The sequence below is a fragment of the Neomonachus schauinslandi genome, chromosome 11 (genome assembly GCF_002201575.2).
Source record: "Neomonachus schauinslandi chromosome 11, ASM220157v2, whole genome shotgun sequence".
Lineage (NCBI taxonomy): Eukaryota > Metazoa > Chordata > Mammalia > Carnivora > Phocidae > Neomonachus > Neomonachus schauinslandi.
In genome coordinates this window covers 51687926-51715881 of record NC_058413.1, presented here as the reverse complement: position 1 = coordinate 51715881, position 27956 = coordinate 51687926, and the positions used below count along the sequence as shown (strand labels likewise).

The window sequence follows — 27956 nt, the reverse complement described above, 5'->3', positions numbered from 1 at the left end:
TGCTGGGTGCTGGGGATAAAGATGACAACACCCCGCCCTTGCCCTCAAAGGGCTCACTATCTGGTAAGTGCTGATTATGTACAATCTGTCATCTTATTACGTAGGTGCATCTGGTTATGAGCTTCAACAAAGGGGAAAGGGGAAGGTGAAGTGGTTGGAATGCCCACCCATGGCAGCCTCCAGCCCCAGAGCTACCGGGCCCTGCTGTCCAGGCCTAGTGGAGCTGGCTGCTCCTCACTCTGCTGCCTGCAGCCCTCTCTTCACAGCTTCTCCCTACTTTGGAGAGAGTAATAATCTTAATTTTGGTACATCCCCTTATAGAATACTTTCCTACCTGTTATTTCAGTTGATGCTCACAGTTCTGAGAGGAAGGAATTACTACCCCAGCTTTTGGGTGAGCAAACTGAATGTCAAATATTTTATGATTTATCCAAACTGGTAAGTGGCAGAGCTGGGATTTCAACCCAGGTCTGCCTGCTTCTAAGTGCCCTGCTTTTTTCACTGCATCTTCCTCTTGCCCCGTATAGTTATAGATAGGCTTCCTGGAAATATTCAGTGGAGTTCTCTTTAACAAAACTTTACCCATCGTCTACCCCGGGCAGGGTTCTCTCCTGGGCTCTGAGGACAAAGAAATGCATTAGACCCCCTTAAATAGATGACTGACCATGAAGCTCCAGGATTTAGGTTTCTTTCTCATTACCCATGGAAATAGCAGCATTGCCTTGTGGATTCCTGGCTCATTCCATCTTGAGGAATAGCTATGGCTTGGATTAAAACTCAAACATAGGATAAGAAGTCAGTTCTCAGGTCATGGGCTCACTTAGCCTTCTTGTAGCTAGGATTAGATCTAAGACCAGACCCAGCCAGGCCAGGCAGAGGGGTAGAGGAAGCCAAGCTGTGGCACCTTAGTGACAGCAGGAAGCATGGAGCCTCGGTGCATGGCGCGTGGGATGGAGTGGCAATGGTTCTCAGCCCGCCACTAGGCAACATGGTATAGTGGGAAGAATCTAGAAGATTTGAGTTCATTTCCTGCCTTTGCCATTTACTTGCTGGGTGACTTTGGGCAAGTTACTCAACTCTAAGTCTCACTTTTCTTATCTGTGAAGTGGAGCTAATGATAGAACTGTGTTCTTAAAGTCAGAGGACTAAATGAGGTATGTAAAGTGTGAGAACAGAACAAGATACACAGTAGTTGCTTAGTAAATGTCAGCTCCTTTCTCGTTTCTCTCATTGCTCAGAAATAAATAATACTGACAAATAGACTGTGGAAAAGATGACACTTATTTTGATGAGTTAGATGAAGGCCAGTACACCTGGTAGAAGTGTTCTCTCCAAAGAGGAACCCCGAGAACTCTCAGGCTTGTAGGAAGCATCTGATTTTACATAAGTTTACACAGAAGGAAAAATGGGGCCCCAGAGGAGAGACCAAGCAGCTTATGCTCAGACAAGTGAGTTGCTGACTCAGCAGGGACCAGAAGCTTGATCTCCTGACCCCTTGTCTCATTGCCTCTCGTATAGGCGGCCTTGATTGCTTCCCAGGGCTAGAGAAGGATGTTGCTGCTCCTGTACCCAGGCAGGGGTGTAAATCACACACCACGATGGCAGAGGCCTCTTTTCTACCTGGGGAGACAAAGCTATGCATCGGAAAAGAGCACTGCCTTCATGGAGTAGGATAGTGGTAAATGCTCACGTGTGGGGCCCAGACCAGTGCATGGATAACCTTTCATATCTTATACCCATCTCCTCCTGTACCCACAGTGTTCTAGCAGAAGAGAAACAAAGTCCAGTTTTTCCTGGGTCATTTTCTGGTTTACAGACCCTCTCTTATTAGAGTTATCATGAATAGTATGTTGAAGGTCATAAAAAATTACAATAATCTGGGAGTAAATTGCAGTGACTCAAATACAAGATAACAACACTAATGCAATGTTTGTCATCAGCAGGTTTATGCTTAAGGCAGAGGGTTAGGATTAGAGGCCCTCAGAACCGCTGGCTCATGTGGCACGATGTTTTGACCTGGGTTGGGCAGGAGAGTGCATTTACAAATGGTGGGAGTGTGGGGACACGTGTATAATGCATAATCCCTGGCAGGAGAAACAGAACAGAAAATTTACAGTTGGGGGTGGGAATGGCCACAGATGGATAATCCTCAGAGAGTAGGGTTCTCAGGAGATGGTGGACATGGGCAGAAGGGTGGACATATTCTCGGTACACGTTATATGTCCCTCCTTACTCCCTGTTGAAAACCACTGGTCTAGGGCGCCTGGGTGGCTCAGTTGGTTAAGCGACTGCCTTCGGCTCAGGTCATGATCCTGGAGTCCCTGGATCGAGTCCCGCATCGGGCTCCCTGCTCGGCAGGGAGTCTGCTTCTCCCTCTGACCCTCCTCCCTCTCATGCTCTCTGTATCTCATTCTCTCTGTCTCAAATAAATAAATAAAATCTTTAAAAAAAAAAAAAAAGAAAAGAAAGAAAAAAAAAAAGAAAACCACTGGTCTAGACTCTGTGTTCTAGAACGCAGAGGGGAGCTATCACCAGGAGCTAGAAGTCATGGAAGTGTTCCTGGAGGAGGTGGGTAATCCTACCAGTCTCCTTCCTGGTTTTACTGGAAGGAAACTGAGCCCCTCCTCTTTGCTTCCACAGGCTTGCTGTGACCAACACCACCATGACAGGGACTGTGCTGAAGATGACAGACCGGAGCCATCGGCAGAAGCTGCAGCTGAAGGCCCTGGACACAGTGCTGTTTGGGCCTCCTCTCTGTGAGTCCTGGGGAGAGAAGGGCTGCTGATGTGCCATGGAACCCAAGGCTGTTGGGGTGGCTAAGCTGAGGTCCTGGGTCTCCTAGGCATACCTGCAAGGCTATACTTCCACTCTTTCCACTAAGAAATGAAAATATGAAGTCTCAGATAGTCTTATGTTTTAATCCAGCCAGATGGCAAGGTCCATCCATTAGATACATTAAGAAAATACCTACTTCATGCCAGTGCTGTGCTGGACCCCAGAGGTAGATCTGGATGAATCATATTCTGCCCTAAAGGGATAAAATGAATGTTCCAGAGAGGTACACAATGCTTCTGAGGTCCCGGAGGGATAGAGAAGGCATCCTATAGAAGAGGTGGCATGTGACCTCTGCCTGTAAGGATGGGTAGGGCTTTATTCCATGCAGGTGGCAGGAGAGAACATTCTAGGTGGAAGAAACAACTGGAGCAAGAATACAAAAGCTGAAATATGAAAGGTATGCTCAGGGATAATAAGTAACCCATAGGGTCTGAATGCCATTTAGCTGTTCCTTGCTTTCACTGTGGACCTGCAGAGCATATGAACTGATTGCTGAACATCTTGTGTCCTTGGACCAGCCACAGAGGACTAGGTGGGCTTCCATGGAATCATAGAGACACTCAGGCCTAAGGAAGGAGTAGTCTCTTCAGCCAGGGGTTACTTGAGAGAATTAGGTAGTTCAGTTCCTAAAGATCTGCAAGGTGGGCATGGCCAACCCTGCCATTCTTTTCCTTATTCCAAGTGAACTCTGGAGGAACAAAAGTGGTAAGATTTCTTAGAAAATTAGCCTTCACCAAGTAGGCTCCTAGGGCCCACTTCCTGCCCTTTGGGAGCTATTGGCATTGGTTGAGGAGGCCAGCAGCAGAATGATATAGAACCAGGAAGCAGTCCGGAGAAGCCAGCTAGCAGGCAGGGTCGGAGACTATAGAACATTTTCCCATCCGTGCGTTTGGCTTGACAAGTGCCCAAGCTGGTCTCAATAGAGGTGGGTGGGTCTGTACTTTTTTTGTTTTTTAAATTTTTAATAAACTTTATTTTTAAGAGTAGTTTTAGGTTTGCATCAAAATTGAGTGAAGGTACACAGATTTCCCATATGCCCCTGCCCCCATACATGCATAGCTCCCCCACGGTTAGCACCCACCCCACACCCCCCCCCACCCCCCCGCCCTGAGTGGTACATTTGTAACAATTGATGAACCTATACTGACACATTACCATCACTCAGAGTCTACAATTTACATTGGAGTTGACTCTTGGTGTTGCACAGTCTATGGGTTTGGACAAATGTATAATGACATGTATCTATCGTCATTATTGTATCGTATAGGCTAGTTTCACTGCCCTAAAGATCCTCTGTGCCCCACCTATGTATCCCTCCCTCCCCCTCAACCCCTGACAACCACTGGTCTTTTTTTTTTACTTTCCTAGTTTTGCCTTTTCCAGAAGGTCTGTGCCTTTTGAAAATGTGAAACAAAGCAGTATGGGCGAAGACTGATGTTCTTTTTCTCGTCCTCTTCCTGTTCCTCTTCTCTTTTCTTGCTTGTTTTTCTTTCTTTCTTTCTGGTCTTAGGACACATTTTTGCTTACCATTCATTGTGTAAGTTTTGAATAAATGACACAATGAATGGCTCTAGCGTTTAGTGAGGCCCACTACTGAGCAAAGGCCTTTCATTCACTAACATTTATTGAGCAACTGCTGTGTACCAGTATAAATGACAGGGTCCTGCTCTCAAGAAGTTCCACCTAGGGACGCCTGGGTGGCTCATCGGTTAAGCATCTGCCTTCAGCTCAGGTCATGATCCCAGGGTCCTGGGATCGAGTCCCTCATCGGGCTCCTTGCTTGGTGGGGAGTCTGCTTCTCCCTCTCCCTCTGCCCTTGTGCTTGTGCTCTCTCTCTCGTGCTCTCTCTCTCTGACAAATAAAAAAATCTTAAAAAAAAAAAAAAGTTTCATCCAAATGGGGATAGGCATATCAACAATAGAGTAAATGATCAACAAATACAGTGTTATAACTATCATGGAAGTCTTTCAGAGTTCAGCTGGGAGCACAAAATAGGGACAGGTTTTCAGTTTGAGTCCTAGAAGCTTTATGGAGAAGATCATTCTTGAGCTGAGTCTTGAAAGATGGAAAGGAGCTTTATTAGACTGTTCCCATGAACAGCTTACACCCTTCTCTTTGTATACACTAGCAAGAACACTTAACACTAGAAGAATCAAACCTAGCAGTAAAAGCTAGGCTACTTTTGCAGAAGCTCTCCTCTGTTCCCCGCCAGGAAGGGGAGGCCTTTAGCAGCCTGAAAGCCTTCTTTAGTCTTCTGAGACATATTATCAGACTGTTACTGTTCTGTATCGAGATAGGATTTACCATATCTGAAAGCGTGCATTAGAAACTTCAGGTTAAAGTAGGCAAGGATTCTACCTGGAAAGATCAGCTGGGGCTGGAGAGCATGGGAACCAGAGTCCTAGGTGCAGGGTAATGGGTGCAGGGGTCAGAGCCAGCAAGAGGGGCTAGTGTAGCAGGTTAGACTGATACCAGGATGGGAGGGGTATTTTCTCCTAGGATACCTTCATATAGCCTACAGCTTACATGTGACCTAACCTACGGGAGTCAGACGGCAGCAGAAAACAGTGTTTCTGAGATAGACAGAACAGAGGTATGAGAGCTGAGAAGACACTTCACACCCACTAGATAGGTACCTTAAAAACAAAAACAAAGAAAAGGTGGAAAATAGCTATTATTGGCAAGGGTATGGAAAAATTAGACTACGTACATTTCTAATGATAATGTAAAATGATTCAGCTACTGTAGAAAACAGTGTGGTCGTTCATAGAACAACTCAGAAAGTTAAACATAGAGTTACCATAAGCCCAGGAATGTACCCAAGGAATTGAAAACAAGCACTCAAACAAGTCCATGTACCCATATTCAGAGCAGCACTGTTCACAGTGGTCAGAAGCTGCAAACAACCCAAATGTCCATCGGTGGACAAATGGCTAAGTAGTGGTAGTATATAAATACAATGGACTGTTAGCCAGCCACAAAAAGGAATGAAGTTCTAATACGTGCCAGAACATGGGTGAACCTGGAAAGCATGCTAAGTGAAAGAAGATAGACGTAAAAGGTTACCTATTGTATGATTCCATTTATATGAAATATCCAGAATAGATACATCCACAGAGACAGAAGACAGATGGGTGGCTGGCAGAGGCTGGAGGAAGTGAGAAATGGGGAGGGACTGCTAGTATGTATAGGGTTTCTTTTGGAGTAATGATAATGTTCTAAAATTAATTGTGCTATTGGTCGCACAACCTTGTAAATATGATAAAACCATTGAATTGTACTTTTTGAATTTTCATCTTTAATTTTTTAAGATTTATTTATTTATTTGGAGAGAGGGAGAGAGCATGAGCAGGGGGAGGGGCAGAGGGAGAGGGAGAAGCAGACTTCCTGCTGAGCAGGGAGCCCAATGTGGCCTGATCCCAGGACCCTGGGACCATGACCTGAGCAGAAGGCAGACGCTTAACCAATTGAGCCACCCAAGTGCCCCTATTTTAATTTTTTTTTTTAAAGATTTATTTATTTTAGAGACAGAGAGCGCACAAGTATGGGGAGAGGCAGAGGGAGAGAGAGAATCTCAAGCAGACTCCATGCTGAGTGTAGAGTCTGAGGTGGGGCTTGATCCCAGGACCCTGAGATCATGACCTGAGCCGAAACCAAGCATCGGATGCTTAACCATCTGAGCCACCCAGGCGCCCCTGAATTGCACATTTTATTTTTAATATTTTTAATTTTTTTTGGATTCAGAACAAGGTTTATTTGTCTGCAAACCTACATGAATTGCACATTTTAAGAGTGAATTTTTGGTTTTATGAATTATATCTCAATGATAATAAAACATGTAGAGCTTGATTTTTTGTAACTCTTAGACTTCCATTTAGAGAACTCCTTATAAAATTTAGGAAAGTAAAGTACCTTGGTCTCTTTTGCAAATTTCCACTCACTGTATGACCTTGTATAGGTCGGTTTTCTCAGGATGTGTTTTCTGATTTGTATTATGAAACAATTGAGCTAAAGGATCTTTGATTCCTTTCAGATGAACATTCCGTGATTTTTGAGAGGAAACCCTTTGATTGATAAGTGTCCTGGTAAAAGGATAAAAGACAGGAAGTCTGTTCCTTCTGCTGCTGTCTGTATCCTGTACTTTTAGGAATTGGTCCTTGGCCCTTGCCTTATCAAGTGACCTTTGGCAATTCAGTTCTCCTACCTAGTTTTTGGTTTCCTTGTTTGTAAGATGGGCTTGGTCATTAAGGCTCTTACTGGCTCCCTCCTTCAAGGACTCTGATAGAACTGGGTGTTCTCCTGGGAGCTAAGGTTTTTGGAATCCAGCAGCTGTCCTGATGGCAAATACTGTTTTAATACTTTCTTACTGATGGCTTGTTAAAGAAAATTTTTGAAAATTGCCGGATGGAATCTGAGGAAAATACTAGGAAGCTCTTTGCCAGGAGACTTCTGCAAGGATGGAGCCGTGCGTGGTGGGTACCTGCAAAGAATCCCTTGATCTGTGTCCCTCCAGCTCTGTTTTCCCATCTGAGCATGGGCTAAAATCCCTACTTCAGTGCTGTTCCCTGCCCAACCCCACGCAGGAGTTAGCGTGATGGCCAGTGGTTGTGCGCCGAGGGTGAGTTCTTAAGGCTGTGGTTCTTCGGGCTCACCAGGAGGCAGGTAGTAGATAAGCACCCCAGAGAACCGGGGTCAGGTACAGCTAGCTGCCAGCCCTGGCTACCTTGCCCAGCCTTAATGAAATTCCTGCCATCAGTCGAAGCTTGAGAAATCTCAAATCAGAGGTTTGTTGTGCAGTAGCCGGGAAGATCTGCGGAGTGATCAGGGCCCCTCTGTCCCCAGCAGCCTCCGAGCCTGGGAAGGGGGAAGACGGATCAGACTGGCCCAGCACAGAGTGCCTCAGGGCCCATTTTTTGGCAGTAGAAGGCATCTCTGTCCTCCCACCGTGGCCACAGCGCAGCACGTCGCCCTTTCAGTCTCCTCCACTGGCGGAGCTGGCCTAGGCTTGCACGATCTGTCCGGGCCCCCAGCAGTGCCACGGTCTGAGGTTAGGTGTGCTCCGACACCCGGGGTCCCCAGGCAGCTTGCCGTGGGGCCTCGGCGGATGCCTCACTCTGGCAGCGCAGCTTTCTCGGGGGGCTCTTCCTCCTCTGCAGGGAATTGCTCAGAGAAATGGAGACTCAGGTGATGAGGGGAATTTTTAGAGGTCATTCAGCTCTTAAATGACAGAGCCATGGCTCAGACCCGGTCTGTGGCTTATATTTCAGTGTTTTTGGTACTGTGTTGTCCCGTTCTCCACTTCTGGTAGAGCAAGCAAGGCAGAGTATAAAGAATTCCATTTGAAATCAAGCAGACTGGCTCTAGCATTCAGTGGCTTTGTGACCTAGGGTACATTTGTAAAGTTCCCTATGTCCTAATTTCCCCTAAATAAATGGTAGCTACTGTTTTTAGTGTGTGCCTACTGTGGTTAATCCTGGGCCAGTGTAGCCTTTGAGCTTTTAGCAGGGGTATTGAGAAGGGTGTGGAGAGGGGCCTGCAGAGTAGTTGCTGGGGTGATGGGGAGGCTGTGGAGAGGAAGGGCAAGCCTACACCTTGTCTTCCTTCCTCAGCAGCTCAGATAATGGAGAGAAGTCCCCTGGAAGTGGGAGTAGCTCCTCTCCAGCAAAGCTTGTTTTCTTCTCTGTCAGCTCTATCCTTACCTTACCCTCTTTTTCTTTTGTTTTTCAACTCATTTTTCAAGCCTTCTCTAGGATGCCTTTCCAGCCTTTTCCCAGGCATGTTCAACCCTTCCCTCTTACTTTCCTCTGGGATCCTATAACCCTTTGTACCTGCCTTTTTTTTTTTTTTTAAATAACAATCTGTTTTCCTGTTACCCTTTAAACGGGGAACTCCTTGAGGGTAGAAACAGCTTTGTTCATCTGTCGTCATAACTCAGCATATGGCCCAGCAATGAGCAGGTGTCGGGAAATGTATGCTAGAAGTTTTCCAGAAGGAGGCTGGGCCTCTTCAGAGCTATAAGACAGGGGACATGGGAGAAGAGTCTGGCCCAGTTTGGTGGTGGGGAGAGTACCGTGGAGTGTCTTGTGTGGACTGGTGAGCCAGCGAAAGCACTGTTTGGGCTGTAACCAGAAAGCGGGAGGAATAGCTCCTCCCGGTTAACCACACACCTCAGCACAGACGTCTGTGCAGATGACCAAAGAAATTCCTAGCGCATATGGCCATGGCAGTCAGGGGCGGGGGTACTGTGGGCAGTGGAGAAGGTGGCGGGAATAGATTGGGAGAGGGGATTCTTCCAGAAAGTGATAATCATTGGAGGCTCGCTTTGTCAATGCTAACTGAACCCTGAAAATTCTCACCATTACTCCTGCCTCTGTTAACATGGTAGCATCTCATTGTTATACCGTCCTCCCTTCCTCAGGCCTGATTGTATTAACAGGTGACCTCATTTTGCTAAAGTCTATTTGCAGCACTCAGGCTGGGAATTCTGCCACCCTCTGGCTCCCCAGGTCCTAGCCAGATTCCCTGGCTTAGCTCTGTTCACCTAGCCAGCCGCAGCTGCTCTCAGGAAAGCTCCGAGGTCTGTCTGCCCTGGCCGTGCTCGCCGGGTGTGGGGTGGGTTCTGAGAGCGGACCTTGTGGAGGGGCTCTCAGGCCAGCTAGCTGTACTCTCCTTGTCCTTTCACACGGACTTTGTATTGTACCCCCTTTCCTGCTAAAACCTGCCTGCCTTCTTCCCTTTTTCTTTCCTTTCCACCTTTGCTGAGTACCTGCTCTGGTCAGGCTCTGTGCTAAGTACGGGGCCATAGAGAGAAATAAGTCTTGTGCCTTGGCCCTGAGGAACTCACAGACTATCAGAAGGCAAGCAGCATGAAAGTTGAAAAACACACAAGGGAGTCCCTGAGATAGCAGTAGATAACCCGTGTTTACCTGTCCAAGGAGTGGGATGGTTAGGGAATCCTAGTCAGAGGAGAAGGAATGGAAACATCGCTGTAGACTTGTAGTAGGCTGAGCAGGTGGTAGGAAGTGAAGAATGGGAATGAAATTAGGATGGAGAGAAGTATATCATTAGTAAGGCACGGACTAGATTCTTCATTTCCCCTCTTTTTCTGATATATCAGTTTATAGATTCTGTATTAGGGTTCTCCAGAGAAACATAACCTGGATGGATGGATGGATGGATGGATGGATGGATAGATAGACAGATAGATAGACAGATATGAGGAGGTTTATTATAGGAATTGGCTCACGTGATGATGGAGGCCAAGAAGTTCCGTGATCTGCCGTCTGCACCCAGAGAACCAGGAAAGCCAGTGGTACTGTTGAGTCTGAGTTCAAGGCCTGAGAATCAGGGGACAGCTGCTGTAAGTTCCAGTCTGAGTCCAAAGACCCGACAAGCAGGAGTGCTGATATAAGACGGCAGAAGATGGATGTCTCAGCTCAAGCTGAGAGAGCAAATTCATCCTTCCTCCGCCTTCTGGTTCTATTCAGGCTGTCAGTGGCCTGGGGGTGCTTTAATGAAGACAGTCTTCTTCACTCAGTCCAGCGATTGAAATACTAATCTGTTATGAAGGCAACCTCACAGACAGACCCAGAAAGCTCTCTTGGCACCCCTTAGCCCAGTTGAGTCGACACATGAAATTAACATCACAGATTCCCTTAGGATTGTGGGGTTCCATCCGGGGCTCTACTGAAGAGACCTGATAATCCTCACCTCTTCTTCCAGCTTTAAACTTCTCCTCTTCTTTAAACTCCACATCCACATTCTTAATTACCTACTGGAAATGTCCATCTGAAGATTTCCAGAACACCTCAAAGCACTCTCATTCATAACTGTGTGCTTGATCTCGTTAGTAATTGTGTGACAATGCATCTTAGAGCTGAGGAAGCAGAGATCCGGATGAGGCAGAGGCAAGCAGAGAAGCCAGACTCCCTAAGACTCAGTGCAGGATGCTTCTTTCGAAGGCACAAGAATCCGTCTACTGAGGAGCCCCTTGTCCTTACCAGGCCCTGGGATCCTGTCAGTCCTACTCCCCCATCCTCAGCCTGAGGGTAACCTGCTGCCCTGACTCCCACATCTGCAGCTCCTCTGAGCTCACCGCTGCTCCATCCCAGGTTGAGAACAACGCAGGCAGGGGCCCCGGGAGCAGCCCTGCTCTCCTTATGGTGTCTCTTCAGGTCTCCTGTGCCGTGGCGCAGAGCCCAGATCTGATAGACTGGGAACAATGGCAGGCTCCAGGAGTGGCCCTCTTCTGCTTGGCTCAGTTCTCAGGACATGGCTTTTGTACTTACCTTCTGGTGGTGTTCCTTGTTCGGCTTTTCAGTTTTGCTCTGAACCCCAGCCACCAGCACTTTGCCACATTGCCGCCAGGTGTTCTCCGGAGGTGGATCTGCCCCTCTATTCCTGGCACGTGCAGTGTCTTATATATTCCAGCCTCTCGATGTTCCTCCTGTCCTCCCTGGTCTCTGGATTGAGCCCACAGCCTAGAAAAGCTCTTCCACAGATGGGCCTTGCAGACCTTTACCTGATCTGGGCTCTGCCTCTTGTACCTAGAATAGGCAAATTGTCCAGGGGACCCGGCTGTTGCAGGAACTTCAGTCCCACAGCCAGGCCTCAAGCTCTAGTGATACTGCTTTATACTCTTACCAACCATCCCCTTCTCCCCACTCTAGCACTCTAGCATTGCTTATCCCGCCAGACAGAAGCCACTGCATGTGGGCGCGTGGGCTCATCGTAGGCCAGGGGGTAGCTGGGATGCCCTGAGAAGGAACTCATTTTTAGGGAAGTATGATTTCATAAGCTTCCTGTACCGCTCTCGGGCCTCTCATCTTTTCCAAAATAGGCAGAGAGCTTAGTATACTAGTGTGTGGCAAGTGTGTGTCTAAGAAGAGCAACTAAGTGCTCTGGAGTGGGAAGTCTTCACACAGGAGGGGATGCAGTGGAGTCTGCAAGGCTGAGCGTGCAGTGGGCAGCTGTCTCACTATGGCTTCCTCTTTGGCAGTGACCCGCCATAATCACCTCAAGGACTTCATGCTGGTGGTGTCTATAGTTATTGGTGTGGGTGGCTGCTGGTTCGCCTACATCCAGAACCGGTACTCAAAGGAGCACATGAAGAAGATGATGAAGGATCTGGAGGGGTTACACCGAGCTGAGCAGAGTCTGCATGACCTTCAGGAAAGGTAAGGCCCTTCCCCATCCCCACAGCTGTGGTGCCTCCCGCTCTTGGGGGGTTCCTGTTTCCACCTGGGTTGTGGGCCATCTCGCCCCTGACACACGCTGACGGGGCTGGGCTCTACCACACTTCCAGAACTGCTTGTAGGTTCCTGCCATTGCTGTTGCGCAGGCAAATTCTCCTCCCCAGGGCAGGAGCTTACTTCTGTCAGAGGTCTTGAGCTTCCATGGTTGGATGGCTTGCCCATTCTATCCTCCTTCTGGCGTCTGAACTGTTATCCTTCCTGTAATTAACTGTTACTCACTGTTCCCTAAAGAAATCTCACTAATCTGTCTTCCTAATACTTGTAGTTCTTTCTTGTATGGAATCTAAATCTCTTAAGTACTCACTTGTTATGTGACTTTGGGTAAATCCCCTTCCTCTTCTGGGACTGAGTTCCTCGTCAGTAGTATGAAGGGGTTGAACCAGGAGAACACTAATGGCCTTCTAGATCTGATGGTCGGATTCTTTTTAAACAAAACATGGCTTAAAGACTGTTGTAGGAAATCTAGCTGTGAAAAGAAGGTGCCAGTCAGTCAGTCAGTCAGTCAGTCAGTTAACCCACGTACATTCTGACATCTAGGAACCAGGTCTGTGCTGGGAACTGTGAGGAATTCACTGCTCCTGGGGCAACAAAGCTCACACACAGACGAAGGAGCAGTGAGCACACGCTTAGTGCAGTGACTTGTGCCCACTGATGGCATGAGGGCTCTAAGAACAGGAAGGGCACAGAGGCAGGAGATGAGTGGATGTGGACTCCAGAAGGCGACCTTGAAAGATGGGTAGGGGGGTCCTGGTAGTTAAGGTTGAACATACAGAGTGAGGCCAGATTCCTGGCACCTTAAGCCTCACATGGATAAGTCTTAGTAAGATGCAAAAGGCAATAGAGCGTTAATGCAGGTATTTGGTGTTTTGCTTTGTTGGTTGTTGTTTTCAAATTTTATTTATCTATTTGAGAGATAGAGTGAGAGAGAGTGAGAGAGCACAAGCGGGGGAGGGGGCAGCAGGCAGAGGGAGAAGCAGGCTTCCCGCTGAGCAGGGAGCCCGATGCGGGACTCGATCCCAGGACCCCGGGATCATGACCTGAGCTGAAGGCAGATGCTTAACCGGCTAAGCCACCCAGGTGCCCCAGCTTTGTTTTGTTTTTGAGAAGAGGAGGGACCTACTTCAGGACTGTCTTTTAGAAACTTACTCTGGCAGCTTAGGGATTCTAGTTGGGAAGTCTTTGCAGGAATCCATGTAAAAGGAAATGACATCTGGCTCTTTTCTGTTACTTTTAAATGATAGATACTCTTTTCTTTGGAGGGCGGGGAAAGAAAGCTTATCCATAAGCTCTTCTTATGAGCTAGGTATTGTTAACTACTTAAATGCATTATTTTTTAATCACCACAACTGTGTTAGGTAAGTACTATTATCATCCCTAGTTTCGAGTTGAAGAGATGAGGGCTCAGAGAAGGTGAGTGCTTTGTTTAGGGTCACATAACAGGAAGTAGTGAGCCAGGAGTTTTGACACCCTCAGGGTGCTGTCTCGGTAAAGGCGGCCCAATCAGATTCATTTCCATTGGCTGGGTTTCTAAGGGGCAAGCGGAGTTTTATCTCTGAGCTGATTCCTGGCTACTTTTCTGGGCCCCTTGTTCCTGGGCCCTTTGCCAACTGGGGGCTAAAAGCTGCTGTCTGGGCAGTCCCCATTCTTCATTTGTCTGAAAAGCATGTACTGTTTCCATTCCAAAGGCAAAGAATCTAGGCAGGAGACATTCCAAGTTTGGGGATAAAACTAAGCTCCCAGCCCTCCCCACTCCCAAGGCCTCCAGAGCTTAATGACCACTGTGACACTTGGAGGAACGAATGCACGTGCACACCCAGAGACGGGCTTACACATGTGCACACACACGTCTTCCTCTGACAGTGTCCACACACCTCCTCGTCCCTCCTTACTTTACCGGGCCTGCGCTGCCAGCCACCACAGAGCTTTTTTTTTTTTTTACAGAGTTCCTGATACTTGGGGTGAATAAATGTAATGCTACATGTGCATTCCAGGTAGGATTTCGTTGGGTTCCGAGATAATTCTTTGAGGCAGGGATTTTGATTCCCATTTAGAAATGAAGAAACAGGCCTGGTACAAGGAACGGACTTGCCCTTAGTCACATAGCTACTTAGAGCTGGGGCCTGCAGGCAGGCTGCCTCATTCTCTTACTTACAAGGCTAACTGACCGCTGCCTTCAAGAAGCTCAGGCTTCTGTGGAGGAGATGGAGTGGGGCGAGGCTTGACTGTGCGTGTATTTGCTCATTTCTGCAGCCAGTAGTACTTAATGGTCTTGGCCTCTACCAGATCTCGTTAGGACTATAAAAGTGGGTCAAGTTTTTTGATTCTACTTTAAAAGAGTTCCCTATTATCTGGACAAGACAGACAGATCATAGGTTTTCCTGAAGAGGCTGCTCTTCAGTGAAGAACTGAATCCCTAATGGTGTAATTTCAGGAAGTTGGGTGGTGGAAGAATATGGTAAAGGAGGGTATCCAGCCAGGGAAGAAGAGGGGGTAGAAAATGGCGCCTCGGCTTTGTTGTTCGCTGTGCCTGTAGCGCCACCTGGTGTGTACCTCGGGGAGGCTCAACTTCCCTTTCCAGGGACAGAGTGGGCAGAAACCCGCAGTTTGTCAGCAGGAAGCTTGCAGCCTAGACCTTTCCCCTCGTCCCTCCCTGCTGGTCCCACCACCTCGTTTGAGACTTCAGCCACTGACAGATCTGGACTTGGCAGTTTTTAGAGGTTGAGTTCTGTCTTCAGAACTTCTGTTCTCTCTCTGCCTTTTCTGTTTCACCTACTTAATTAACTCAGTGGTCAGTGCTCTTTTCTGAGGGCTCCTTTTGTTCTGTAGCTTATCCATCTGTACTTCATGTCTAAGCCATAGAGCCCTGTCTTCTTCATCATCCTTTCCCCTCCTACCCTGGTCCCCTGTCACTTGGTGTTTTTTTACCAAGATAGGAAGACCTGACCGTGGCCAAGTCCTTCCCTTCTTCCAGCGGGATTAGCAAACTCTTACTCTTTCTTTTGCATCTAGCCCAGGCCTCACCTTCCCTGGCTCCTTTCAGGCAGAGTTGTTCACTCCATCCTTTGGGCTCATCCAACAGCTTGTAGGTCTCTCTCTCTTATAGAACTTATCACACTGCGTATAGTTATCTGTTTACTTGTCTATATTGGGCTAGATCATGAGCTCCCCAGTGGCCCGGACAATTTTCTCATTCATCTCCATATATCTAGGACTGAGTGCAGGGCTTGGCATTCAGTAGACACTTGGAAGTACTTGTTGAAAGAATGGATGAATGAATGGGTAGATTAGCATAGGTATGTAGAGCAAGGAAGGGAGGAGGGAAGGAGGCTGGGTGGTTTTGTCAGTGAACAGAGGGAATGTGTGGGTGGGTATAAAGGTATATTTTCATTTATAACTGAGCCCTTGAGATCTTACCCACCATGAAAGATACTCAGAAAGGAAACTCAGGCCTGGGGGCAGCAGGGGGCTCTCCCAAGCCCTGCCTAGCCCCTTTGGCATGAATTTCATTTTTCTGTGCTTCTGGGAACAGGTACTTAGGACTCCAAGAGTTGCTGCTCAATGATTCCTTTCTTGTCTTCCCTAAATATCCCCACTGCCACCACCCCAGTCATATCTCAGCCATTGTGCCTTCTCTGGATCTTTGGGATAGCTTGCAGGGTATTCTACATTTGTTGAACCTTCCAGATAGCCCTGGAGAAGGGGAATAACTATGGGACTTGGACTCATACAGATTGGAATTCTAGTCTCTGTTCTACCTGCAATTACTTCCCCTCCCTAAGTCTTAAATCTGGACTGTCCTAGGCTGATAATGATACATTATTATCTGAGGGGGGACACATGGAAATACCCTGTAAACTAGTAGTTGTTAGGATCTTAGTATGTGCGCCACCTCAGAGGAGGGAATCACATACCCAGGGACCTAGCTTGATTACTGGCAGCAAAATGATGGCCAACATAAGAGCTATGGTAGCCACTGTGGTTTCTCTGGGCCCTGAGCTAACTCAGAGCCAGTCAACAAAATAGGGAGAATATATTCTCAGTGCCAGAGCCCTCATTTTCCTCTTTGATGCCATGACTTGTGGCGTATGGGCTGGCACCCTTGCCTGGCCTTCTCCAGCTCCCTGCATCGCCCCCAGGCTGCACAAGGCCCAAGAGGAGCACCGCACAGTGGAGGTGGAGAAGGTCCATCTGGAGAAGAAGCTGCGTGATGAGATCAACCTTGCCAAGCAGGAAGCCCAGCGGCTGAAGGAGCTGCGGGAGGGTACGGAGAATGAGCGGAGCCGCCAGAAATACGCCGAGGAGGAGCTGGAGCAGGTAGGAGAGTGCACAAATTCCTGGACGTGCTCGGGGGTGGGGGAGGGGGAAGAGCAGGGGCCAGAAGGCTGGCCAGAATGTTTCATGAGAGAGGACTTGGAAATTGGGCTCCAAGAATATCTTCAAGAGTCAATAGAGTCTTACCAATAAGAGTAGTGGAGAAGTTGCAAAAAAAAAAAAAAAGGTCAAGGAATAGGGGATAACAGGTGTAAACAGTTATTTTGTTTCTTTTTTGATTGAAGTATTTACATAAAGTGTACAAATCATAAATATACAGCTGGAAAGCTTTTACATGAGCATGTACCTGTATAACCACCATCCAGATCAAGATATAGAATATCTTTTTTTTTTTTTTTTTAAGATTTATGTATTTGAGAGAGAGCATGCACCTGAGTGGTGGGGAGAGGGACAGAGGGAGAGGGAGAAGCAGGCTCCCCGCCGAGCAGGGAGCCCGATGTGGGGCTCCATCCCAGGAACCCAGGATCACGACTTGAGCGGAAGGCAGAGGCTTAACCGACTGAGCCACCCAGGCGCCCCCAGAATATCTTTTAAGCACCCCTTCTGGGCCTGTAGTTTGTTTGTTTGTTTTTTGCTCTCTTAGTATTGTCTTTTAATGGACAGAAGGTCTTGATTTTTTTTTTTTTAAGATTTTATTTATTTATTTGAGAGAGAGAGAACACATGAGAGGGGATAGGGTCAGAGGACGAAGCAGACTCCCTGCCGAGCGGGGAGCCCGATGCGGGACTTGATCCCAGGACTCCAGGATCATGACCTGAGCTGAAGGCAGTTGCTTAACCAACTGAGCCACCCAGGCGCCCAGAAGGTCTTGATTTTTTTTTTTTTTTAAAGATTTTATTTATTTATTTGAGAGAGAGAATGAGATAGAGAGAGCATGAGAGGGGGAGAATCAGAGGGAGAAGCAGACTCCCCGCTGAGCAGGGAGCCCGACTTGGGACTCGATCCTGGGTCTCCAGGATCACGACCTGAGCCGAGGGCAGTCGCTTAACCGACTGAGCCACCCAGGTGCCCTTTTTAATTTTTTTTTAAAGATTTTTATTTATTTATTTGAGAGCGAGAATGAGAGAGAGAGAGAGAGAGAGCATGAGAAGGGGGAGGGTCAGAGAGAGAGGCAGACTCCCTGCCGAGCAGGGAGCCCGACGTAGGACTCGATCCCGGGACTCCAGGATCACGACCTGAGCCGAAGGCAGTCGCCTAACTGACCGAGCCACCCAGGCGCCCAGAAGGTCTTGATTTTAATGCAGTCCAATTTAATCAATCTTTTTTTTAAACAGTTGATACTTTTTGTGGCCTGTTTAAGAAATCTTTCCCATTCCCCAAGATACTTTTCTAAATTTTCTTGTAGAAGTGTTATTATTTCACTTTTCACATTAGGTTTGTAGTTTATTTCAAATTAGTTTTTGTCTATGATCTGAGGTAGGAAGCCAAGTTTCTTTTTCTTTCAGGTAGATACTTTGTCATGGAGTCCATTTGCTTTTCCTTGTACCACATTGTCTTCTTCTAAGGTTTGATATTGCTAGTAAGTTCTCCGCTTTATTGATGGCCTTGGCTCTTCTGGGTTCTTTGACTTTCTATAATTAGCTTGTCATTCTACTGCTCTTCCCTACTCCCCTGCAAAAAGTCTTGCTGGGATTTTTCTTGTTTTTGCTTTGAATCTATAGATTAATGTGGGGAAAATTGACATTTTCACCAAACAAGTCTTCTAGTCCACGAGCATTGTTTATCCTGTCATCTATTTAGGTTATTTATTTATTTATTTATTTATTTATTTAATTTTTTAAAAAGAGTTTCTGTTTATTTATTTGAGGGAGAGAGGAGGAGAGAGAGACAAGCAGGGGGAGCAGCAGAGGGAGAGGGAGAAGCAAACTGCCCGCTGAGCAGGGAGCCCGATGCGGGGCTGGATCCCAGGACCCCGGGACCGTGACCTGAGCCGAAGGCAGACGCGTAACCAGCTGAGCCACCCAGGTGCCCCTATTTAGGCCTTTTAAAATTTCTCTCAGCAATGTTTTGTAGTTTTCAGTGCAGATGTCTTGCACTTTGAAAAAATTTTTTGACTTGCTCTTATTTTTCTAGCCTTTTTTTTTTTTTTAAGATTTTATTTTTAAGCAATCTTTATACCCAACGTGGGACTCAAACTCATGACCCTGAGATCGACAGTTGCATGTTCCACTGACTGAGCCAGCTTGGTGCCCCTTCTTTTTCTAGCATCTTGAGGTGGAAGATTAGGTTATTGATTTTAAACCTTTAATGTTTTCCAACATAGGCACTTAGAGCTATAAATTTCCCGGCTCAGCACTGCATTAGCTGCTGCATTTACTAAGTTCTGGTATTTCATATTTTCATTATCATTCAGTTTAAAAGATTTTCTAATTTCTATTGCAAATTTTTTTGGGGGGGCATGGTTATTTAGAGTAAGTATGTGGCCTAATTTTCACACACTTGGGGGACTTTTCTAGTTATCTTTCTCATTGATTTCTAATTTAATTTTGCTGTGGTCAGAGAACAGATACTATATGTTTTCAGTTCTTTCAAATGTTGAGACTTGGTTTGTGTAAACAGACCAACAATACAATTGAAAGGCAAAGAGTTGTCAGATTGGATAAAAAAACGAAACCCAGCTATGTGCTGTTTATAAGAGATACACTTTAAGGATACAAAATGGTTCAAAGTAAAAGGATGAGAAAAGATATAGGATACAAACACAGAAGAAAATAAAGCAGGAGTAGCTATATTAATATCAGACAAAGCAGGCAGTTACAGCAGGAAGTGTTATTGGAGACAAAACTGATACATGTGTGAAACTAACAGTAACATATAACAACACTTGATTTGCATACATCTAACAATATAGTTAAAAAATATATAAAGCAGAAGTTGAAGAAACTAAACATGTAATAGACACATTTATAATCAGAGTTAGAGATTGTAAAACACCCCTGTCAGTAATAAGCAGCCCAAAATTTCAGTAAGGATGTAAAACACTTAAACATGATTAGTCAGTTTGCCCTTATGGACACAGAGCATTTCGCCAGACAACCGCAGAATGCACATGCTCTTTCGTGTTCACAGAGTGCTTCTGCTGCATTCCCTCCTCTCCTTCTGGGGATCCAGTATTCATGCAAGACCTTTTCACTGGATTCCACTCGTCTCTTATGCTTACTTAGTTGTGTCTTTTTTTTTTTTTTTTTTTCCCTCTCTCTCTCTCTGTGCTTTGGTTTGGTTATTTTCTATTGATTTATCTTTGATTCCCCAATCCTGTGTTCTGCTGTGAGCATTGTGCTGTTTAACCCATCCAGTGGGATCCTACTCTCAGATACTGTAGTTTTCAGATCTAGAATGCTCATCTTACTCTTTTATAGATTCCAGTTTCCTGCCCAGAATTTCCATCTTTTCATCTATTGTATCTATCTTTTCTGTATTTTCTTTAGTATTTCAGTCATAGTTATTTTAAAGTCCTTTTCTGGTAACTCTTAACATTTGGATCACTTATGAGACTGCCTATTTTTCTTCTTGATTATTGGTTATATTTTCCTGCCTCTTCTCATATCTAGTAATTTATTTTTAGTAAATGCTGGACAGTGTGTATAAAACAATAACAGAGCCCCAGATGATTTTATCCTCCTTCAAATAAAGGCTCCCCCCCACCCCCTTTCTCCTGTTAGGTATGTAGGATGAGGACCTAATCACCTCAGGCCAATCAGAAATTGAGCCATGTTGGAACTGGATTGTAGGCTTAGTAAGACTTGGTCTAGCAGTCATTTGTCCCAGTTTCTCAGGCACATCCCTTCCTTTTTCTTGAGAGCTGGTGGATTTCTTTCTCCTGAGCCCATGAGAAAGTCATGTCTGTCACTGGGAGGATTTTAATTTAGCTCTTTGGCCTCCTGCTCAGAGGGAAGGACCAGCAGTGTGTTTGAAGCAGGTCCCTTCCTTCCCGCAATATTTTGTTTCCTAAGTATTATGAAATTGTGGGAGATTTTATTCCACCCTTTGGCCTAGCTACGTGTTCTCCTGCACAGCCTCAGAACTCAGTAAATGCTCAATGAAGAAAACGGGGTGTATGTTTGGGACATCTCAATTTCCAATCTGTCATATCAGTATCATACCTGGTTTCTCTGGGCCCCAGTGGAGTTGCATTGCCCGCACTGAGCCCATTTATCAGCTCTGACCCAGAACCATCAAAAGCCTCCAAGGAAGAAAATGGCTGACAGTTGTGAACTCACCTTAGAAAGGCTTTTTCCCCTCTCTGGATTTTTCATCTAATTCAGTGGTTTTCAAACTTTTTGGTCTCAGGACCTTTTTACTCTTACAAACAATTTAGGACCTCAAAGAACATTTTTAAAGGGGCGATATGTTGCTATTTACCCTGTTAGAAGTTAGAACTAGGAAAATTAAAAAACATTTACTAATTCAGGGGTGCCTGGCTGGCTCAGTCAGAAGAGCATGCAACTCTTGATCTCAAGGTCGTGAGCTTGAGCCCCACATTGGGTGTAGAGATTACTAAAAAAACCCAAATAATCTTAAAAAATTTACTAATTCATTTAAAATAAGTATACTAAACTCTTTATATATTAACACAAATAATACTTTTTGAAAAATGCATTTTTCAAAATAAAAAAATGTAGTGAGAAATGATTTTTTTCTTTTTTTACAATTTTGTAAATATTTTTAATGTTTGGCTTAATAGACTACCAGATTCTTACATTAGTATCTATATTCAATCTGTTATGATATTCCTCATCATGTAGCCTTGGGAGAAATCTATAATTTGTTGTGAGAGAAAGGGAGTGAAAAAGGGAGGTAAATAATGTCTCAGTAAGTTTGATATAAAAATAGTTTGAGCTCACAGATGCTCTGAAAGGATGCACTCAAGGATCCCTGGATCCAACTTTGAGAACTGTAGACCTAGTCCTTATTGCTTCTAGAGCCCTCTGATGTCTTTGAAAATTTTTCATAATTATAATAATTTATCTTTCAAGAATTTCATAATTTTCAGAACTTAGCTTTCCCCAGATGTTGTGATGGATCAGAATTGTTCTTGGGGTGCCTGGGTCGCTCAGTCGTTAGGCGTCTGCCTTCGGCTCAAGTCATGATCCTGGGGTCCTGGGATCGAGCTCCGCAGCGGGCTCCCTGCTCAACGGGAAGCCTGCTTCTCCCTCTCCCACTCCCCCCTGTTTGTGTTCCCTCTCTCGCTGTCTTTCTTGCTGTCAAATAAATAAATAAAATCTTTAAAAAAAAAAAAAAGAATTGTTCTTGTGCCGTGACCTACTGCATCCTGTGGGGGAGTGGGAGTCAGGTGTGACCCTGGAAAGCACATGGCCAGTGGTTATTAACGTTGCTGCATATTAGAATCACTGGGAGAGCATTTGAGATTTTTGATACCCAGGCCAGCACCCCAGATCACTGAAATCAGAACCTGGATTTGGGTCCAGATTTCAGTATTTTTAAAGTTCCCCAGGTGATTCCAGGGTGTGGCAGGTTGAGAACCACACCCATAGAATAAAGGAATACTCTGAATTGCCACAGTTCTCATCTCCTTCAGGCATTTATTCCTTGTATGTGGCAAGATGTGTCTGTCTCTCTTCTTTCCCCCCCCCCCGCCCCCCAAGTTTCCTTTTCCCCATTTTGTAAGTATTTCTCCCATTAAAAAGTTTTGAGCCTGTTAGGCCAGCCCTTCCAACTGTCACACTTCCCTCTATTTGTTCTTTTTCCTCTTCTCTTCCCATTCTCCCCTGAGCCTTTCCCATTCCTTTCACTTCTTTCAAGGTAGAACTGGATCATTCATTTCAGACTTGGTGTATTAGACTCCGTGGTATCTGTTCTTCGTTTTAAATCTACAAAGCCAGGAGTGGGCTGTGTTATAGTTTCTCTTCCAAGGAACAAAAATCATGTGAAGATTGGTCCTCTCATTGGCTGTCTAAGGAATAAAGGTGTTCTGTCCTTAGCTGAGGCCCTCCCAGTCTATCGTAGGCCATGGGTAGAACCTCGGGCCTGCTCTGGGGTACTTGCCCCATTGGCTGAAGGTGGGCATAATAAGTCTGCTCTCAATCCCTTTTCTCTGGGATTCTGACCAGCTAAAGGTCAGTGTATACTGTAGCCTGGGGAAGATAGCAAGGAATCCAGTGTATATAATGTCTGTATAATCTCAGACCTTCCACGTTCAGTGCTTTGTGATGGTCTACTTTGTTGTATGCTCCTTGCTTGAGAAGTCAGTGAGGAGATTTCTGCTTACACAGTGGTTCTTTCACGTCTTGGTCTCTTTTGGTTAAAAGTAAGCATGATTGGGCGCCTGGGTGGCTCAGTTGGTTAAGCGACTGCCTTCGGCTCAGGTCATGATCCTGGAGTCCCGGGATCGAGTCCCGCATCGGGCTCCCTGCTTGGCAGGGAGTCTGCTTCTCCCTCTGACCCTCCTCCCTCTCATACTCTCTCTCTCAAAATAAATAAATAAAAAATCTTTAAAAAAAAAAAAAAAAGTAAGCATGATTGTTGTCTACGCCCTTTGTAGAGGGTGCCCTTCCAAGCCTACCTGCCCTGCTCAATGGGAGAATCATAGACCAAGCCTCTGGGCTGCGGAGACTTTGGAGAGCATTCAGGCCAACCCCCTTCTGGAGTAGCAATCATTTTTACGGTCTCTCTGACCTGAGCTGTTCGCATACCTCGTCCTGAGATCACCCCTTCACTTATGGTTGGGATTTGCGAGGGAAAAAGTCTTTCCTCACACGGAATTGAGATGTGCAGGACCAGTTGAGTGACAGACCAGGGACCAGAACCAGATTTCCAGATTCGCAGTCAAGTGCTTTTCCTGCCACATCGTGATGTCATGAGGTCTAAGCACAGACCCCAACTCTCAGAAAGAGGATGATTCACTGAGCTGACCTGTGCCTCAAGAGAGCAGGGAAGATTGCTGGGGATTGGCTGTGGACCGGGAGAGACAGGTAATTGTGTGGGCAAACAGCACTCTAGTCTAGGCAGCAAAAAATCTCAATTTGAGATCTGGTTGACACTACTGACTGTGTGACCTTGAGCAGGTGACTGTCCCCTGAGCTTGCCTCCTGTGGTATATAAAATACGGAGAATAATCCTTGCCCTTTCTGCCTTTTGAGAGGCTTGAAAGCGCCCATGAGCTAGCAGGTGAGAACTCTGAATTTGGTGGTATCAGACAGAGGCACTGGCGGGGGTCTTGGCAACAGTGAATGGGTCACACCCTCTTGGCTGCACAGGTCCGGGAGGCCCTGAGGAAAGCAGAGAAGGAACTGGAATCACACAGCTCATGGTATGCTCCAGAGGCCCTTCAGAAGTGGCTGCAGCTGACACACGAGGTGGAGGTGCAGTACTATAACATCAAGAAGCAAAACGCTGAGAAGCAGCTGCTGGTGGCCAAGGAGGGGGTGAGACGCGCCCTCCTGCTGTCCTCCGTGCTCCTGGCCCACTCCCTTCCCCCACCCTTCCTCCTTGCCTCCGCCTCTCTCCGTCCCAGCTGTGGGACCAAGAGATATCCCGGTGCTGGGTTCTGTTTCTTTTCCTAATACATAGTTCCTGATGATGTCCTCAAGTTTCTGGAGGAGGGAATGAGGGAAAGATGAAGCCGGTGGAGGCAGGTAGAGGGAAGGCTCTGTCAGCCCCACCTGCCATGGGGCAGAGCCCTCCTGGGGTCGGGGGGGGGCCCAGCAGGGGGTCCCGCTGCTTCTCTCATTGCCTCCATCTTCTTTCCTCCCCCACTCTTTGCCCTTCCCTTGCCTTCTTTTTCCTTCTTCTCTTCTTTTCTCTTGTGCAGCCTAAGCTGTGCTAGGAGGAGGAAGGGGACCCAGCCACAGAAAGGCACTTCTCATTTTCCAACCTCTAATCCCTGCTCTGTTTAAGCTGAGGACCTCATCTTTGCAGGCTGAGAAGATAAAAAAGAAGAGAAACACACTCTTTGGCACCTTCCATGTGGCCCACAGCTCTTCCCTGGATGACGTGGATCACAAAATCCTAACTGCAAAGTAAGTAGCACCTGCTGCCCGGCTCTGGCGATGCCCACCCATCCTCAGAGCTGGAGGGTGGGCAGAGTGTCCAACCCCAGGTGTACTTCTTCACTGGTAGAGGGGCGGCGCTGGTCTCCTGTCCCGGCCTTTACCCGCCTCCCACGTTACTCTTTTTTTTTTTTTTTAATTTATTTGACAGCGAGAGACACAGCAAGAGAGGGAACACAAGCAGGGGGAGTGGGAGAGGGAGAAGCAGGCTTCCTGCTGAGCAGGGAGCCTGACGCGGGGCTCGATCCCAGGACCCTGGGACCATGACCTGAGCCCAAGGCAGATGCTTAACAACTGAGCCACCCAGGCGCCCCTCCCACGTTACTCTTAATTGTGTTCTTATTTGCAACCCCCCCCCCCCCCGCTTGCTCCTCTGAGAGGCCTCATTCCTGCTGGGGCTCCCAGCCACCTATGGCTTCACTTCTGTCCCCTGTGCTCCAGGCAAGCTCTGAGTGAGGTGACGGCGGCGCTGCGGGAACGCCTGCATCGTTGGCAGCAGATTGAGATCCTCTGTGGCTTCCAGATTGTCAACAACCCCGGCATCCACTCCCTCGTGGCTGCTCTCAACATAGACCCCAGCTGGATGGGCAGTACGCGCCCCAACCCCGCCCACTTCATCATGACGGATGACGTGGATGACTTGGATGAGGAGATTGTGTCACCCTTGTCCATGCAATGTAGGTGACCTCCTGGGTGGGCGTGAGGGAAGGAGCCTCTGAGGCCCGGGTTGAGAAGTTGTTGGCCATTGCTGTGCTTCAGCAGCATCTGAGGCAGATACCAAGGGAGCGAGGTCAGCGCCTTGGTCATGACGCACAGCTCACATCAGGATATTCCTCTATGGTTGTGCTCTTGGTGGATTTTTCTCGCTGTATGTTGTGTCTGCCCCTCTGGGGCTACTGTATTCAGTGTGTCTCCCTTCACTCTGTGTTTTTAAAATCCCTTTATCCTCCTTTCTCTTCCCCATGTGCCTTTATAAAAACAATCTCCTTTAGTGGTTCATAATATAAAAATGATATTCATTTTTGCCTCTTGAGTGCTTTTATTTGTGTTTTCGTTTTTTTTTTTTTTTTTTTAAGATTTTATTTATTTATTTGACAGAGAGAGACACAGCGAGAGCAGGAACACAAGCAGGGGGAGTGGGAGGGGAGAAGCAGGCTTCCCGCGGAGCAGGGAGCCCGATGCGGGGCTCGATCCCAGGACCCTGGGACCATGACCTGAGCCGAAGGCAGACGTTAACCGTCTGAGCCACCCAGGCGCCCCTGTGTTTTCGTTTTTATATTCTTTATTCTTAATTGCTAAAGTGGACGAATGGGATGATATCTTTTTTCTCTCTGCCTTTTTGTGTGAGGCCCCATGAAGCAATAGTCCCTTAAAGAGACATAGCCCTAAGTCCGCCAAGCCAGAAAGACGTTCTTGTCCTGGAGGGATCTCCTGCACAAGCATGTCTGGCTTTCCACCTGAATTCTTGGACCTCTGCACCCTTTCCTGGGCCTTCTCTCCCCGTCTTCTCCCCTCCAGTGGTGAGAGCTGAGTAGAGCCAAGTCAAAGAGATAACTCTCTGTGGGAAATCTTTTGCAAATGAGGGGCTTACCCCTGAGTGGCCTGGTTGAAATTTTCTCTGGATCAGAGGCGATTTTAAGGAAAAGCTTTGGTCCTGGGCCCATATCCCATGAGGCTGGCTTAGGGGCTCACTTTCAGAAAGCCACATTCTTTCATCAGGCTGGATTCCAGCTCCAGGCAGGATTTGTTTGTAAATTTGTTCAGCAATACTTTGCCTCCGGCCAAGCTGTGTTGTCACCATGATGTGATATCCTATGAGGGCTTTAATCAAAGGCCCAACGAGGTTAAGATCACTGGCAGGCAGGTCTTGATCCTAAAGGCTCCTGTGTTCCATGGATTGGAAGGGACCTTCATTAGCTCTGAGCTACCCACCCCTTGCCCCTGGCCCTCCCTTTATCCCACTGAAGGGTGGGCTGAAGCCCTCTGTAAATCAGATTCTCTTCTCCTTTTGGCCTGGCTGTTGGACCCTAGATGCTGCCTGGCTGATGGGGCGTAGGTTCAGTGACCGCTCTCTCTGCTCAACATCCGCCGGCTCGGATGATCAGTCCCTCTGGAAATACCCGGGTTTGAGGAGCCCCTTTGGGGCTTTTGTTTTTCCGACTTTTGGGACTAAACCAGCACTCCTACCCCATGAGCCCCTTCTGCCTGCCTGCCTCACTCCCCTGCCTGCTCCCTCTATTCCCTCAGCACTGCCCCTACTAACTGCAGGGAGAGGTTCGGGGGTGAGAAGAATCAGCCTGCTCAGCTGAGGGCTAGAGAGAGAACACCCATGGTGATGGAAGGCTTGGGCTTCTCTTTTTAGCCCAGCTAGACAGAAGTCCTGGTGGCCCTTCTTCCAGCTGGGCTGGGATGGAAAGAGAGAAGGAAAGTTCCTTTCTCCCTTTTCTCCCTTTTCTCCCTTTTCTTCTCCCTTTTCTTCTCTTTCCCCCTTTGCCTCTTTCTGTTCCATGCTGCTTCTTCCTCTTCTGCCTCCCTTCCATGCCTCAAAAGCCACCAGTCATAGAAGCCCTGCCTCCCCAGCTCTCCATCACTGTGGAATTGTGTTCTCTCCCTTGCAGCCCCTCCGTGGCTTCTGGCACCCTTGTCACCTGGCTCTTTCTCCCATCTTTAGGGAGAAGTCAGGGCAGCCCATCTCTCAGGGTAGAGGAGCAAAAACAAAGGTTGAAATTCTCTTTCCAGCTGGAGCTGGCAGTGAGCCCAAGGGGGATGCTCTAGCACATTCCCCAGTCACCTGGTGTCCACATATCCCCTTCACTGGGCATGGTGGCCATTATCTGCCAAGAGCCTGATCTATAGCATTGTTCCAAGAGCTGGCTCTTTGTTGTCTGTACACTTGTTAGAAGAAATTTGGAAAGTGAAAAGTGTAAATATGAGCATAAAAAAAAGGCACCCAAAGCTTCACCCTATTTGAGCATCTTCTCTGACAGTCTTCTGAAGTCTGTGGAATTTTTAATAATTTTTTATGTGGTCAAGGTAATAATGACCACTACTATTTATTGAGTGCCATGAACTGTGCCACGTACTTTAAATGCACTCTCTTGAAGCCTCACAACAACCCTGCAGGATTTTATAAATCAGGACTTAAAATAGGGAAGTAAGTTGCACAGGGTCACGGCTACAAGTAGAAAGGCTTTGTTTCAGACTCCAGTCTGTTGTGTTCCATAGCTCGAGGTATTTCTTTTACGTCTAATTTTGTATCCTTTTGTTTCCCCTGAGCATTTTAATAGGTATTTTTGTGTTTTTCAAATCTTAAGCAGCATTTTTAATAGCTGTAGAGTTTTCCAGCATTTGGATATACTATCATTTTCCCCTTGTTCCAACTTTATGTGTACTTTCATATAATTATTAATACCGATGTGATGAGCGTGTTTGTGTATAAATCCTTGTCTACATTGCGAATTATTTCCTGAGGTTGGCTTTCTAGAAAGGCTGGTTCTTAGTGCTCTCCCGGACCTTGCCCCCCCCC

The 27956-nt window shown here is 46.9% G+C and overlaps 1 protein-coding gene across 7 annotated transcripts in view; it reads left to right on the top strand.

The window, feature by feature from the left end:
• Nucleotides 1-27956, top strand: part of STIM1 (stromal interaction molecule 1) — a 188504-nt gene that overhangs the window by 153674 nt on the left and 6874 nt on the right. For 4 of the 7 annotated variants that reach the window (XM_044919544.1, XM_044919547.1, XM_021704715.1 and 1 more), the window contains 6 exons: nt 2641-2756; nt 11834-12011; nt 16226-16403; nt 23639-23806; nt 24300-24400; nt 24872-25107. In XM_044919544.1, coding sequence (XP_044775479.1) covers nt 2641-2756; nt 11834-12011; nt 16226-16403; nt 23639-23806; nt 24300-24400; nt 24872-25107 — 977 coding nt within the window. Of the gene's footprint in view, nt 1-2640; nt 2757-11833; nt 12012-16225; nt 16404-23638; nt 23807-24299; nt 24401-24835; nt 25108-26461; nt 26555-27956 lie in introns of all 7 variants that reach the window. The other 3 variants (XM_044919545.1, XM_044919546.1, XM_044919548.1) reach the window with 3 other exon arrangements.